The sequence below is a fragment of the Prionailurus viverrinus genome, chromosome B4 (genome assembly GCF_022837055.1).
Source record: "Prionailurus viverrinus isolate Anna chromosome B4, UM_Priviv_1.0, whole genome shotgun sequence".
Lineage (NCBI taxonomy): Eukaryota > Metazoa > Chordata > Mammalia > Carnivora > Felidae > Prionailurus > Prionailurus viverrinus.
The window spans coordinates 46753857-46767458 of record NC_062567.1 but is presented as its reverse complement, the minus strand read 5'-3'; the positions used below and the strand labels follow the sequence as shown (position 1 = coordinate 46767458).

The window sequence follows — 13602 nt, the reverse complement described above, 5'->3', positions numbered from 1 at the left end:
AATCCATTGCATTCCTATACACCAACAATGAAGCAACAGAAAGAGAAATCAAGGAATCGATCCCATTTACAGTTGCACAAAAAAACATAAAATATCTAGGAATAAATCGAACCAAAGAGGTAAAAAAGCTATACACTGAAAACTATAGAAAGCTTATAAAAGAAATTGAAGACGACACACAAAAAAAAAAAAAATGAAAAAAGATTCCATGCTCCTGGTTAGGAAGAACAAATATTGTTAAAATGTCGATATTACCCAAAGCAATCTACATATTCAATGTAATCCCTATCAAACTAACACCAGCATTCTTCACAGAGCTAGAACAAATAATCCTAAAATCTCTATGAAACCAGAAAAGACCCCAAATAGCCAAAGCAATCTTGAAAAAGAAAACCAAAGCAGGAGGCATCACAATCCCAGACTTCAAGCTATACTACAAAGCTGTAATCATCAAGACAGTATGGTACTGCCACAAGAACAGACACTCAGATTAATGGAACAGAATAGAGAACACACAAATGGACCCACAAACATATGGCCAACTAATCTTTGACATAGCAGGAAAGAATATTCAATGGAATAAAGACAGTCTCTTCAGTAAGTGGTGCTGGGAAAACTGGACAGCGACATGCAGAAGAATGAACCTGGACCACTTTCTTACACCATACACAAAAATAAACTCAAGGGGCGCCTGGGTGGCTCAGTTGGTTAAGCGGCCAACTTCAGCTCAGGTCATGATCTCACGGTCCGTGAGTTCGAACCCCGCGTTGGGCTCTGTGCTGACAGCTCAGAGCCTAGAGCCTGTTTCAGATTCTGTGTCTCTCTCTCTCTGACCCTCCCCCGTTCATGCTCTGTCTCTCTCTGTCTCAAAAATAAATAAACGTTAAAAAAATAAATAAATAAACTCAAAATGAATGAAAGATCAATGTAAGACAGGAAGCCATCAAAATCCTCGGGGAGAAAGCAGGCAAAAACCTCTTTGATCTTGGCCGCAGCAACTTCTTACTCAACATGTTTCCAGAGGCAAGGAAAACAAAAGCAAAAATGAACTACTGGGACCTCATCAAAATAAAAAGCTTCTACACAGCAGAAGAAACAATCAGCAAAACTAAAAGGCAACCAAAGGAATGGGACAAGATATTTGCAAATGACATATCAGATAAAGGGTTAGTATCCAAAATCTATCAAGAACTTCTCAAACTCAGAACCCAAAAAACAAATAATCCAGTGAAGAAATGGGTGAAAGACATGAATAGACACTTCTCCAAAGAAGACATCCAGATGGCCAACTGACACATGAAAAAATGTTCAACATCCCTCATCATCAGGGAAATACAAATCAAAACCACAATGAGATACCACCTTATACCCGTCAGAATGGCTAACATTAACAACTCAGGCAACAACAGATGTTGGCGAGGATGCGGAGAAAGAGCATCTCTTTTGCATTGTTGGTGGCAATGCAAGCTTGTGCAGCCACTCTGGAAAACAATATGGAGTTTCCTCAAAAAACTAAAAATAGAACTACCCTACGACCCAGCAATTGCACTACTAGGCATTCATCCATGGGATACAGGTGTGCTGTTTCAAAGGGACACATGCACCCCCATGTGTATAGCAGCACTATCAACAATAGTCAAAGTATGGGAAGAGCCCAAATGTCCATCGATGGATGAATGGACAAAGAAGATGTGGTATATATATATACAATGGAGTGTTAGTCGGCAATCAAAAAGAATGAAGTCTTGCCATTTGCAACTACGTTGATGGATCTGGAGGGTTTTTTGCTAAGTGAAATTAGTCAAAGAAAGACAAAAATCATATGACTTCACTCATACGAGGACTTTAAGAGAGAAAACAGATGAACATAAGGGAAGGGAAATAAAAATAATATAAAAACAGGGAGGGGGACAAAACAGAAGAGACTCATAAATATGGAGAACAAACTGAGGGTTACAGAAGGGGTTGTGGGAGGGTGGATGGGCTAAATGGGTAAGGGGCACTAAGGAATCTACTCCTGAAATCATGTTACATTGTATGCTAATTTGGAAGTAAATTTAAGAAAAATAAAAAAATTAAATTAAAAAGAAATATATATAAAAGCATTAAAATTTGTGATTGTTGTCTGAGGTAACTGAATGGTATTCTTAATTCCATCTGTGCACCCCAGGTTTTGTTGGATCATGAACCTGAAAGCAACCATTGTCTTTCTGGGAATATCTTACATTCAGCACTCAGGGGCCTGGACCCTGGTTTTACTCATTCCTTCTATGTCTACACTTATGGCTATGATAACTCTTCATATGATGCACTGTAACCTGATTCATCAGCCAGAAAAATGTAAGTAAACCACATTCTACATTAATTTTTTGGTTTTCATGGTTTTCTCGACTCATTTCTTCCTCTTTGATCCCCGGTAACTTCTCTTTCAACCACAGAATTTGTAGATTCTACCAATTACTACACTTGAGAGCAACAAAGTCTCCAAGAATATCAACAATCTCTAATTTCTTTTACTTTTGCCTTGCTAAAAAAGGTTTACTAATGGCTTATTTTTAAACATAAACAAAAGTAGAAAAAAATCATGTAACCACTCTATCGAGCTCTCAGCTTCAATTATTATCAACTCCGCTCACTCTTTTCCCCATCTCTCCTGGTAATTTTGAAGCAATAATGAAACATTTTAGCATTTCATTTGTGCATATGTGTGTAAATTACATACTTTAAAAAATATTCACGATGTCATTATTACATACACACACAATGAAAGACACACAGAGAGAATTTAACACCATTGAATATCTGGTCACTGTTAAAAATCTCTGTTGTCATTTTTTAATTTTTATTTATTTTTCATCTTTTAAAATGTTTTTAATTATTTTTGATAGAGAGAGAATCAGAACACAGCAGGGGAAGAGCAGAGAGAAAGAGAGAGAGAGAGAGAGAGAGAGAGAGACAGAATCAGAAGCAGACTCCAGGCTCTGAGCTGTCAGCACAGAGCCTATGCGGGACTTGAACTTGACAACTTTGAGATCATGAGCTGAGCCGAAGTTGGACCCTTAACCAACTGAGCCCCAGGAACCCCTCTGTTTCCATTTTAAAAATTTGTTTATATTTTGTTTTGTTCAAATCAAATCCAAATAAGGTTTGTATATTCCAAATGGCAAATACGTTCCTTAAATCTACTATATTCCCCTTTCATTTGTCTCTTCCTCTTTCATTTCTGTCTCTTTTCAATTTATTAAAGAAATCTAAACATTCCACGGAGCATTTCTCATAGTCTCGATTTCTCTCATTACATCCACATGTCACAGACGTTTCTCCTTCTTATTTCCTGTAAATTGTCTGAAAGACCTAGATGCTTGATCACATTAAGATTTGGAAGTGGGGGCAAAATTCCTTCATAGATGGTGTTATGTACTTTGGCCAAGAGGCGTGATGTCTGATTACCTCTGCTTTTGCAGTAACAGTCCCCACTGAAAATTTCTGCTCAAGTCCATACTCCACTGTAGGTTGCAAGGTGGTGATATTCTGTTTCCTCCTTTATTAGCTGAAATAATTTTATAAAGAGAAATGTCTCCTCATTAACTAATTATGCATAAGTACAGTTTATATAAGAAAAAGAAAGCAAATGTTCAATTTTTTCCTCTATTTTTAGACTTTCAAATTAATGAGTTGAGCTTCAATATCTTCCATAGGTGATCTGTTAGTTGTATTTATTTTTAAGCTTATTTATTTATTCTGAGAGAGAGACAGAGAGAGACAGAGAGAGAGAGAGGGAGAGAGAGAGAAGGGGAAGGACAGAGAGAGGGAAAGGGAGAATCCAAAGGGAGGCTCCAGGCTCCAAGCTGTCAGCGCAGAGCCTGACACAGGGTTCAGACTGACAAATGGTGAGATCATGACCTGAGCTGAAGTCAGATGCTCAACCAACTGAGCCACCCAGGTGCCCCCTTAGTAATCTTAGACTGACACTACCACCACCAGTATGGTTGTTGAGAACAGTTTCAATACTCTTGCAGGTTTTTTTCTTTGTTATAAACCCTAGGAATGTACACCAAAATTATTATTTTTAAAGTTACTTATTATAGTTTCTCTCCATCTGGTTATGTCACTAACTTTATACACAATTAACTGTATTTGTTCCATTTTTCTTCATACTTAGACATATTCTTAAAATTTAATTTTGTTTTAAGTCATGGAAATAGTTTCATGTATCTTAAATTCATGTACAAAACAAGGTCTATTTATATTCCTATATCCCTTCCTATTCCCTTAGGTGTTTGTTTACATTTAAAAAAAATTTTTTTAATGTTTTTGTATTTATTTTTGAGAGACAGAGACAGAGCAGGAGCAGGGGAGGGGCAGAGAGAGAGGAAGACACAGAATCCGAAGCAGGCTCCAGGCTCTGAGCTGTCAGCACGGAGCCCAACACGGGGCTCAAACCCATGAGCCATGAGATAATGACCTAAGCCAAAGTCTCACGCTTAACCAACTGAGCCACCCAGGTGCCCCTGTTTACACATTTTAAAAGAATTATCCTCCATTTTTGCAATAAGGGAAAATATTAAAATTTTATATGTGTGTGTATGTCTCCATGTATGTATTTTCCCCTCTTTATATAAGCAGTAGTGTATTACTACTCACTTTTCTCACCTGATTTCTTAGTTAATATGACCTAGGGATAGTGTCATAATTGTATATGAAAATATGCCCCATTCCTTTTTATAGCTGCCTGGCACTCCACGGTGTAGTAAGCCATTGTTTATTTTACCAATCTCATGTTGACGGACATTGGGTTGTTTTTGGTTTCTTTTTTTTGCTTTTGCTGTTAAGTAGAATCTAATGAATAGCTTGATGCAATCCTCTCTTTGCATTTTTTCCCTAGCTTAACTTAGAAGGACTGTTAAGCCAAAAAAGTAAATTTACATACAATTTTGCTATATTTTGGCAAATTCCCTTCCATAGTGGTTGTACCATATGTGTTTCCACCAAAATGCATGAGAATGCCCATTTCCCCACAGTCTCTACAACAGAGTAATGTCAAACTCTTGAATTTTTACCAATTTGAGTGTGGAAAATGGTATCTCACTAAAGTCTTAATTGACATTTCCTTTATTATGAGAAAAGTTGAACCAACGTCTTTTCAATGCTTAGAATAATTTGTATTTCTTTCAGTCAACTATCTTTTCATACATCTAGTCCATTTTTTTCCTATAGGATTGTGCACTTTTGATTTTTTAGAAGATTTTTCTATAGTGGAGATGTTAACTCTTCGTATATGATAAAAGTTATAAATATTATTCCCCATTTATCAAATATCTTTTAACTTTCATTCTTGTGTTATTTTCCATGCACAAGATTTTTAAGTCTGTTTTGTCTTTTCTTTGGGGGGAGTGGTTATGTTTATAACAAAATTTATCAATCTTCTCCCTAATTGCTTCTATATTTTGAATCATGTTGGAAAAGTTTTCCTTACTTTCAGATTATAAAGAAATGCTCTCATGTTTTATTTCAGTTTTCATATTCTTTTTTTTTTTACCTTTGTATCTCTGACCCATTTCGAAGTATATTAAAATAGGTTTTAAGAGTGAACTCAACTTTATCACTTTTCTTTGTAACTCTCAATTTATCCAGCCTCACTTATTTAAAAGTCTACATTTTCCCCACTAATTTGAGATGTCACCTTCATTGTGTACAGCCACTTGCATTGCTGAAGTTTCTATTCTGTTCCTTTGGTCAGTCTGACAATTTATTTATCTATCTTGTCTAACTGTGGCCTTAATTTCTAACATTTTTTTTACTGTATAGTTGTCTATACAGCTGCTATCACTAAGAATGATGCAGTGAGTTGTATTTTTAAAAATTAAATACATTCACCAATGTTACTTCATCCTCCCCTCCCCCATACCTGTGACGTACCATGTATCCTCTCATAGCTCAGACTCCAGATGCTTTGCTCTGCAATATATGAAGCGGCACCTCTTCGTATCTTTACCATTTTATCTATCATATTATTTTGTTTTTAAATTTTTTCTAATGTCTATTTATTTTTGACACTGAGAGAGAGACAGAGCATGAGTGGGCAGAGGGTCAGAGAGAGAGACACACACAGAATCCGAAGCAGGCTCCAGGCTCTGAGCTGTCAACACACAGCCCGACGTGGGGCTCAAACTCACAGGCCGCGAGATCACGACCTGAGCGGACGTTGGATAACGACTGAGCCACCCAGGCGCCCCTATCTACCATATTATTTTGAAACTATCTACTTATGATTATAATTGGGTATTCCCGTGTCTGATAAATGCTTGGAATATGGTAAATGTTCAGTGTCTGTTATCGTTAAACTGAGTGCAGAAACTGAGGCATAATTAAATAAAATGACTTACCAAGGACCTCGTGGAAAATAGCTGAAGTGGAACCAGAACCCAAGCCTTATTTTTCTCAGACCGGAGCCCACTTTATTATACTACATATGGGAGCATGGAAAATATCATACACAGAAGCCCCTGCCCCTGTTTGTCAGAGTCCTATGGTCTGTGGATCACAGCTAAGCAGTGCACATCCTCCTAATGGTCTGTGGAATGGGTTCAATGTGCAAAAAAGGTGTCTGAGAGACAGTCTTTGTCAGCCCCAGATAGCAAAAAAGAGAAAAATGGAAAGTATAGAGTTTTATTGAAAGACAATGTTAGCCGTTTTTGGAGTGTGTAATTATCAAATACTTCTGGATTTTTGTGAATACATATGTTTACAATTTTTAAAATTTTATATATACATAACATTTTTAGATTCAAAATTTTCTAAATAACGATACACCATCCATCCATTTGCTCCCTGATTTATTTGAGAATATACTTATTTGAATTAAGAAATGCAATTCTTCAAGTAGGAACAGATACATATAATCAACTGTTCACCGCCAATCTATTTGTAGTCCATATGTTACACATTTTAACATATGATAAAGTAAGCCTTCTTTGGAAATTTACAAGGAAAAATTTTATTACCAGCAACCAAAAGTATAATAGAAAATGTTCGCGGGTAGTTTACACAATACTCTATAAAGTGAATACCTCGTTGTTTTTAGTTTTGTTTTCTATTTTCGAGTTATAAGATCACCCAACTATGATGTGGTAAAACTCTGTCTTCCCTCTTAGAAAAGTATATAATCCTTATTTTGGCTTCTTCTTCTCTGATGACTAAATTGGAAATTCCTCAAAGCTGTAATTCAAAGCCATAGGTGACCTTAAAGAAATGATTTTTTATATGCTACCTTTTATTTTAAGGTAACTTTTCAAATGTGGACCATGCATTCCATTATGTTTAGCTGTCAAGCACGGCCTTCATTTGCATTTCTTCCCACTGCTATAATTTTGAGAACTGGCAGGTGACCAAAGAAGAAAAAATGTGCATCTACCATCAGAGTGCAATGTAGGCTTTTTTTATTATAATTAAGTAGCATAGATATTCATGATTAGATCAAGGTCAGAGGAGCAGAACATCAGAGCCAAGGACTTAAAGGTACAAAGAATAGAAAAATTGCTTTCTAAAGTTTTTTTTAAATAGTAATAGCTACAATCTTTAAGTTTTGCAATAAAACATTTAAAATAGCTCATCTGTTTTATTTTAAAATGTGCACGCCTGGTGTGTTTGCCATGCACATTTGAACCAGAGCTTGAAGTCTCCATTGTATTTTCATTCCAGTTTTTTTTTTTTTTCAACTTCCCATTTCTGCTCCTGGTGCAGAAAAGCAATTTGAAAATTATAATGACAATGGATTTTTTAAAAAAGCTGAGTCTACACGACACCCAAAATTATTTGTACAGAAGGCTTGAATTTTCTATTAAGTCTAATGGATGAATCCAAGAAGATGGTGTGATATCTAGACGTAGATGTTTTCAACAGGATATCCCTAACGTTCGGGGATAACTCCATGGTTTGATGGGACAACCGCTGCTCTCCTTGGGCAGACAGATTGCTGTACAGTTCCTTCCCTTGCCTTCTCTAGCTACCTTGTGACTCCCTCCTAGTCCAGCTGATCAATTTAGGCTTGCTACATCCCTGCCTTCTTTCCCTCTGACTTAAAACCTGTATAGTACCTTATCTACTCCTTCTCAATTGCCTTGGCTAACTTTTCTCCCATGATAGTCTTCTAACTGATGTGGAGCCCTAGGATTCATTCCAGGGACCCCATGTCTTCCCACACTCTTTTCTTAAGTGATCGCTAATCCCACAGCTTGTATTGCCAACTATACACCAAAACACTCAAGTTCATATTGACCTCACCTTGAAACTCACATATCCAACTTCTATTTGACCTTTTTTTATGGTGGAAAACTTTTATTTTTCAATTTAATACATTCCTACACAGTTTCTCTCCCTTTTCCATTCATATATATGTATTGTGAAATTCAGAAATAAGACTTCTAATCAAATTGTAGATTGACCATGCATTTATTGCTATCTCTCAAAACCTCATCAAAATAAAAATACAAAGGGGGCTCCTGGGTGGCTCAGTCGGTTAAGCATCCGACTGTTGATCTCAGCTCAGGTTTTGATCTCAGGGTTGTGAGTTCAAGCCCTGTGTTGGGCTCCACTCTGGGCATGAAGCTTACTTAAAAAAAATAAAAATAGATAATAATAAAATCAAATACAGAAACAAAAAGATATGAGCCCTCAAAAATGAATAGAAAATAAGTCATTAGAAGATAAGAGATTTTTGTACATTTCTTGAAGACAAGGTTCAACATTTTCACTTGGTTTTTTAATGGTCCTCTCAAACTTAACCTGACCAAAATTCAACTCCTGATTCATTCAACTGCAACCGAGCCCCTTTCTTGTGTTCTCTGTCTCAGTGTAAGTCACCCACACCCAGTTTTTTAGGAGAAAAATAAGTAGTCATCCTCAAATTTTCTCTTTTGTTCAAACTCCCCCCACATCAGAAAATACTGCCAGTTGTTCAAACATGCATCCTATTCTGTCTGCTTCTTTTCTTTGCTATCACTACATCCAAGTCACCACTACCTCTCGCCCTCTCTCAGTTTCCCTTCTTGTTTTCCAAAATGTATTATCCAAGTACACATCCTATAATATCTCTCCTCTGCATAAAATTTTTTAATGCTTTCCCATAACACTGAGGCGGGGAAACTCCAAGCTCCATACTTTAGCCTGTAAAGTCTGATCTCTGACCAACTCTTGGGCCTCACTTCCTTCCAATCTTCTTACTAACTGAGCTATTGCCTCATCGACCTGTACCATTCCTGAATCTCTCTCAGCTCATTTCTACCCTATGACATGCCTGGCATATGCTTCATCCATGTCTTTTCCCTACTTCCAGTCATTCAATCCTCAGTTCAAATTTCCATTCTTTTGGTTGTCTCTGTATCTCATAATGAGTGTCTGTCTTATCAGTCCACTTTGGTTTCATCATTGAACTCACTGCTTGGTTAGTGTCTCCCCCACCAGAAAGATAACTGACGGATTTGTGAGTCTTGTTCACCACTATATTCTCAAGAATGAAAGCCCTGGGCACATAGTAGGTACTTAATATGTTGAATGAATGAATTATTGCATTCACATTTGTTTGGAATCAATTATGTGCCCTCGCTGGCCTAGCTAAAATTTTAGACCTCATTCATTATCGATCATTTCTTGTTCTTTTTTTTTTTTAATTTTTTAATGTTTTATTTATTTTTGAGACAGAGACAGAGCATGAGCAGGGGAGGGGCAGAGAGAGAGGGAGACACAGAATCCGAAGGGGGCTCCAGGCTCTGAGCTGTCAGCGCAGAGACCGACGCGGGGCTCGAACCCACAAACTGTGAGATCATGACCGGAGCCAAAGTTGGATGCTTAACCAACTGAGCCACCCGGGCGCCCCAGTCATTTCTTGTTCTTAACCATTTTGTTTTTGTTGTTTCATATCACCCTATCAGATATAATTTTACTTGTTTAAATAAATTCACTTTTCAAAGTGTGTATTCAGTTGAAGCCAGTGCTACTCAAAGCCTTGCCCGCGGAGAAGTGCTGATCAATGAACTGTTTGTTACTGGAGTGCAACAAAATAAATATAGACAGAGAGAAAACATGTAGTAATATTTACAGAAAGTTACATTTTATGTCTGTTGAATGTAATAATAAAAATATCAGGATTTATATTTTATATGTCTGTTTTATTCTTGAGGTATTCCATTTTATTATATTTTAAAAATGTATTGACCATAATAGTTGAGACTTTTTTTAAAAACCTTTTTTAACACAACTAGTTTAAGAAGCAATAATATAAACTACTTCTCCTTAGAAATAATATGCGGGGCACCTGGGCGGCTCAACTGGTTGACCATTCGACTTCAGCTCAGGTCATGATCTTGTAGTTCATGAGTTCAAGCCCCACATCGGGAGGGCTGCTGTCAGCACAGAGCCTGCTTCAGATGCTCTGCTCCCCTCTTTTTCTGCCTTTCCCTCACTTGCACTCTCTAACTCTTAAAAATGAAAAAAAAAAGAAATGATAAAGATATTTAACTGTTTAATAATACTGCAGGTATCAACTTACCATGCATTAAGAGCAGATGCAAGCTTATCTTGCAACAAATAGTGACTTACTTAAGCAAAAAAGGAATAATGAGTTCAAAACGTATTTAATGTAATTTCCTGAATTTAAAAAATAGAAAATTAGGGAGAATATTTTTGGAAATACTCTTTCTTCTTGTGAATAGTTATCATTTCATCATAAAGCCTATTTGAAAGCATAGAACATGTTGGATTAATGCCAGTAATAACCCTACTATCTGCACAGCACTGTTCTGTAAAAGGTGAGCAGAGAACAGGTTGATGAGCAACAGAGGCGAGATCACAAGGGAATGTCAGGGAGTTAAGCCTCCTCACCCAGAACTGTTCAAATTCAGTCTCCAGGCTGTTCATCAAGACATTCTCAGCTCTCGTCTTACTAAAATCTTAACTCAACTAATTGAAATAGCTAGGAAAGTCTCATAATAGAGCAGTTCTTCCTGCAATAATAAAAAGATGTCCCTGTTCTTTCCTAAGAGACACAACCACTCACAGGTGCTTCTGTCCCCTTGGCCCTCTCAGTCCCTGGGCTTTCATCTGTGTCTGGCAATAGTGACTACAGATATGAGCTCATAGGAGATGCAATTATTCCGACATACTTCCACTTGACCTCAACACACTTCACAGAGGCCACCAAAGAGCCACTGCTGTAATCATTCTTGGTCACTACCAATTTGGGCTGGATTTGATTCAGTGACTTAGAGGTTAAAGGTTCCATATTCAATTACCAGGCCCCCAGCTTCCTCAATTAATCAAAGCCTGACATAATAGGTCTATTACAACTCTTAAAAGAGATCAAATCAATATAATCACTCTATAACCATAAAAAGAAATATTAATAAATATTCTTTATTTAAATATAAAAACCAATACTCTATGGCATTTAAATGAATTTGGTTAGAATGTATTTCACCTAGCATTTTATTGTGGGAAACTTGAACATAAACAAAATGACAATCAAACTATACTCTGAGTTTTTACAGCGGCCTTCTTGGGAGAAACTCAAACATTTTTACATTTATTATATCATTTATCCCTCAACCATGGTTTGGTGTCTATGTAATTTGTGGAAGGGTTTATTTGGTCAAGGGAGTACTATGAAAAATTGTAACAATTATGATGGCGCACTGAATTGCTAACTAAACGGAGGGGAGGGGGAGTAGTCTCTTATCTGTTTTGTATCAGGAAGTCCTAATGGAGTGAAAGAAAAGGTGGAATCTGAAAGATCATTAAAAAAAAAAAAAAAAGCAACAATGAGGTTGCAAATCACGAGCAGTAAGTGACTGCTAACATCTGAAGCAATAAAATGCTTCTGATGCCAAAGTGACAGCCATATAAACCCAGAGGAAACTACTGGAAAAGTCAAAAGCCAGCTAATCCAATCTGAACTTTTAGTGACACTATCAACATGTATAAAGTCATTTGAAGGGTTCAAAGTTTAACCTTACATCTGAAATTCAAGGATAAAGTCAAAGCAGAGAATACATTTTGCTTCATTTCCATGTCAAAATAAGAAACCACCCTCTACCTGACAAGTGAGGATTATTTATATAAGAGTTTATATTAAAAAAATAGTAATAGTTCTTTGTGTTAAGGCTGTAAAAGAAAGTTCTGGTTGTCTTATTCATTAATGAGTTAGACTTCTAAGAGATTGTGGAATTTCTTACTTTGGTGTTTTATTTTGTCACCTTTCTTCCCTTTTTAGTATGTTCCCATTGATCTTACCTTTTTCATTTTTTACATCAGCTGTCAAGCACCACCTTGGGCTGGTCACCAGGATGCCAGAACCCTTGTCAGAAGCTTGTCCCTTTGAATTCAGCCCCTTGAGTGCTAAAACCTTCTCGCTCACTTTACTGCCCTTCATCCTTGCAATTGTCATCTTTCTGATTGACATCTTGGAAAATTGAAGAACAATTCCTTTACTAATACATAACATTTCAAATTCATTGCAGGCTACTCCCTCCTGACAACCTTTGGGGTGTTTGTTAATGCACTGAAAACATGCTGTCTGCAATATTGCCGTCTTGCCAGAGATGTGACCAGCTGGTTAGACCACGCCAAGAAAAAAAATGGTGGTTGCTACAGTGAGCTTCACGTGGAAGATACAAAAGTTTTCTTCACCTGTCTCCCTCTCCTCATTTTTCAGCTCCTTTACAGAATATGCATCATGCAGGTAAGGAGGGGTAATTAATATTGCCCCCAAAACAATAAAATGATTGCATGTGAACCTTACCAGTAACTATTTTCATCCCAACAAGCTCTTCTCATATACTTTGTCAGGCAGTTATCCCATAAATGCTTCTCATCATTACAGGCTCTAATTTGAAGAGACAAGTGGGGTCAGGCAGAGGTATACCTGAGGAGAACCTAATATGTAAAACTAGAAATGTCTTCCAGAAATTGTGGACGATATTTCGGAGTGCATAGTCACAAGGCATAAGAGCAATGCATGAAAAAATGAAATCTATGGGCAATTCCCCCACCTTTTTTTAACCAAAGGTTTTGCCTTCCTCCTTCATTAAACCTTTAAAAGCCAGTACTCACATGTAGCTAACTTGACTGATTGGAGTACCACCTCCACTGTACTCTTAAGTACATGTGCTAATGAACAAGTGATTCTTTCCCCACCCACCCTTAGTTCCTTGGTGATTCTGTCCCTATGCGGTGGAGAAATGAGAGGGAAAAACAGCAAGGCCAAAGTACCTTTTATAAATATATGTGATAAAAAATAATTCCCATGTGATAATGGTCAAAGACTAACTTTCTTAGGAAGAAATATAAATGATTATAAAGTCTTTGAAGAAATTCAGGACTATATTTGCTGTCAGCCCACAACTTGAAATTTAAATGGGTAATGATCTGAGTTATATTCATAAATCCTAGAGCAATAGAGCTGAAAAGAAACTTAGAGACTAATTTATTCAACTACTTCGTTTGTTGAAGAAGAAACTGACGCTCAGTAAAATTAAGCGATTTTTGGAAGGGATGGCTAAGTCACACAATTATGAAAGGAAAAACAAGTCTACCTGCTGGCTCTTAGTA

At 36.9% G+C, this 13602-nt stretch overlaps 1 protein-coding gene across 1 annotated transcript in view; it reads left to right on the top strand.

Annotated features, from left to right (window-relative positions):
- The window catches only part of SLC15A5 (solute carrier family 15 member 5), an 85550-nt gene that overhangs the window by 19078 nt on the left and 52870 nt on the right, over nt 1-13602 (top strand). The window contains exons 3-4 of the mRNA XM_047866893.1: nt 2171-2340; nt 12513-12733. Of these exons, the coding sequence (XP_047722849.1) occupies nt 2171-2340; nt 12513-12733 (391 nt within the window). The remainder of the gene's footprint in view (nt 1-2170; nt 2341-12512; nt 12734-13602) is intronic.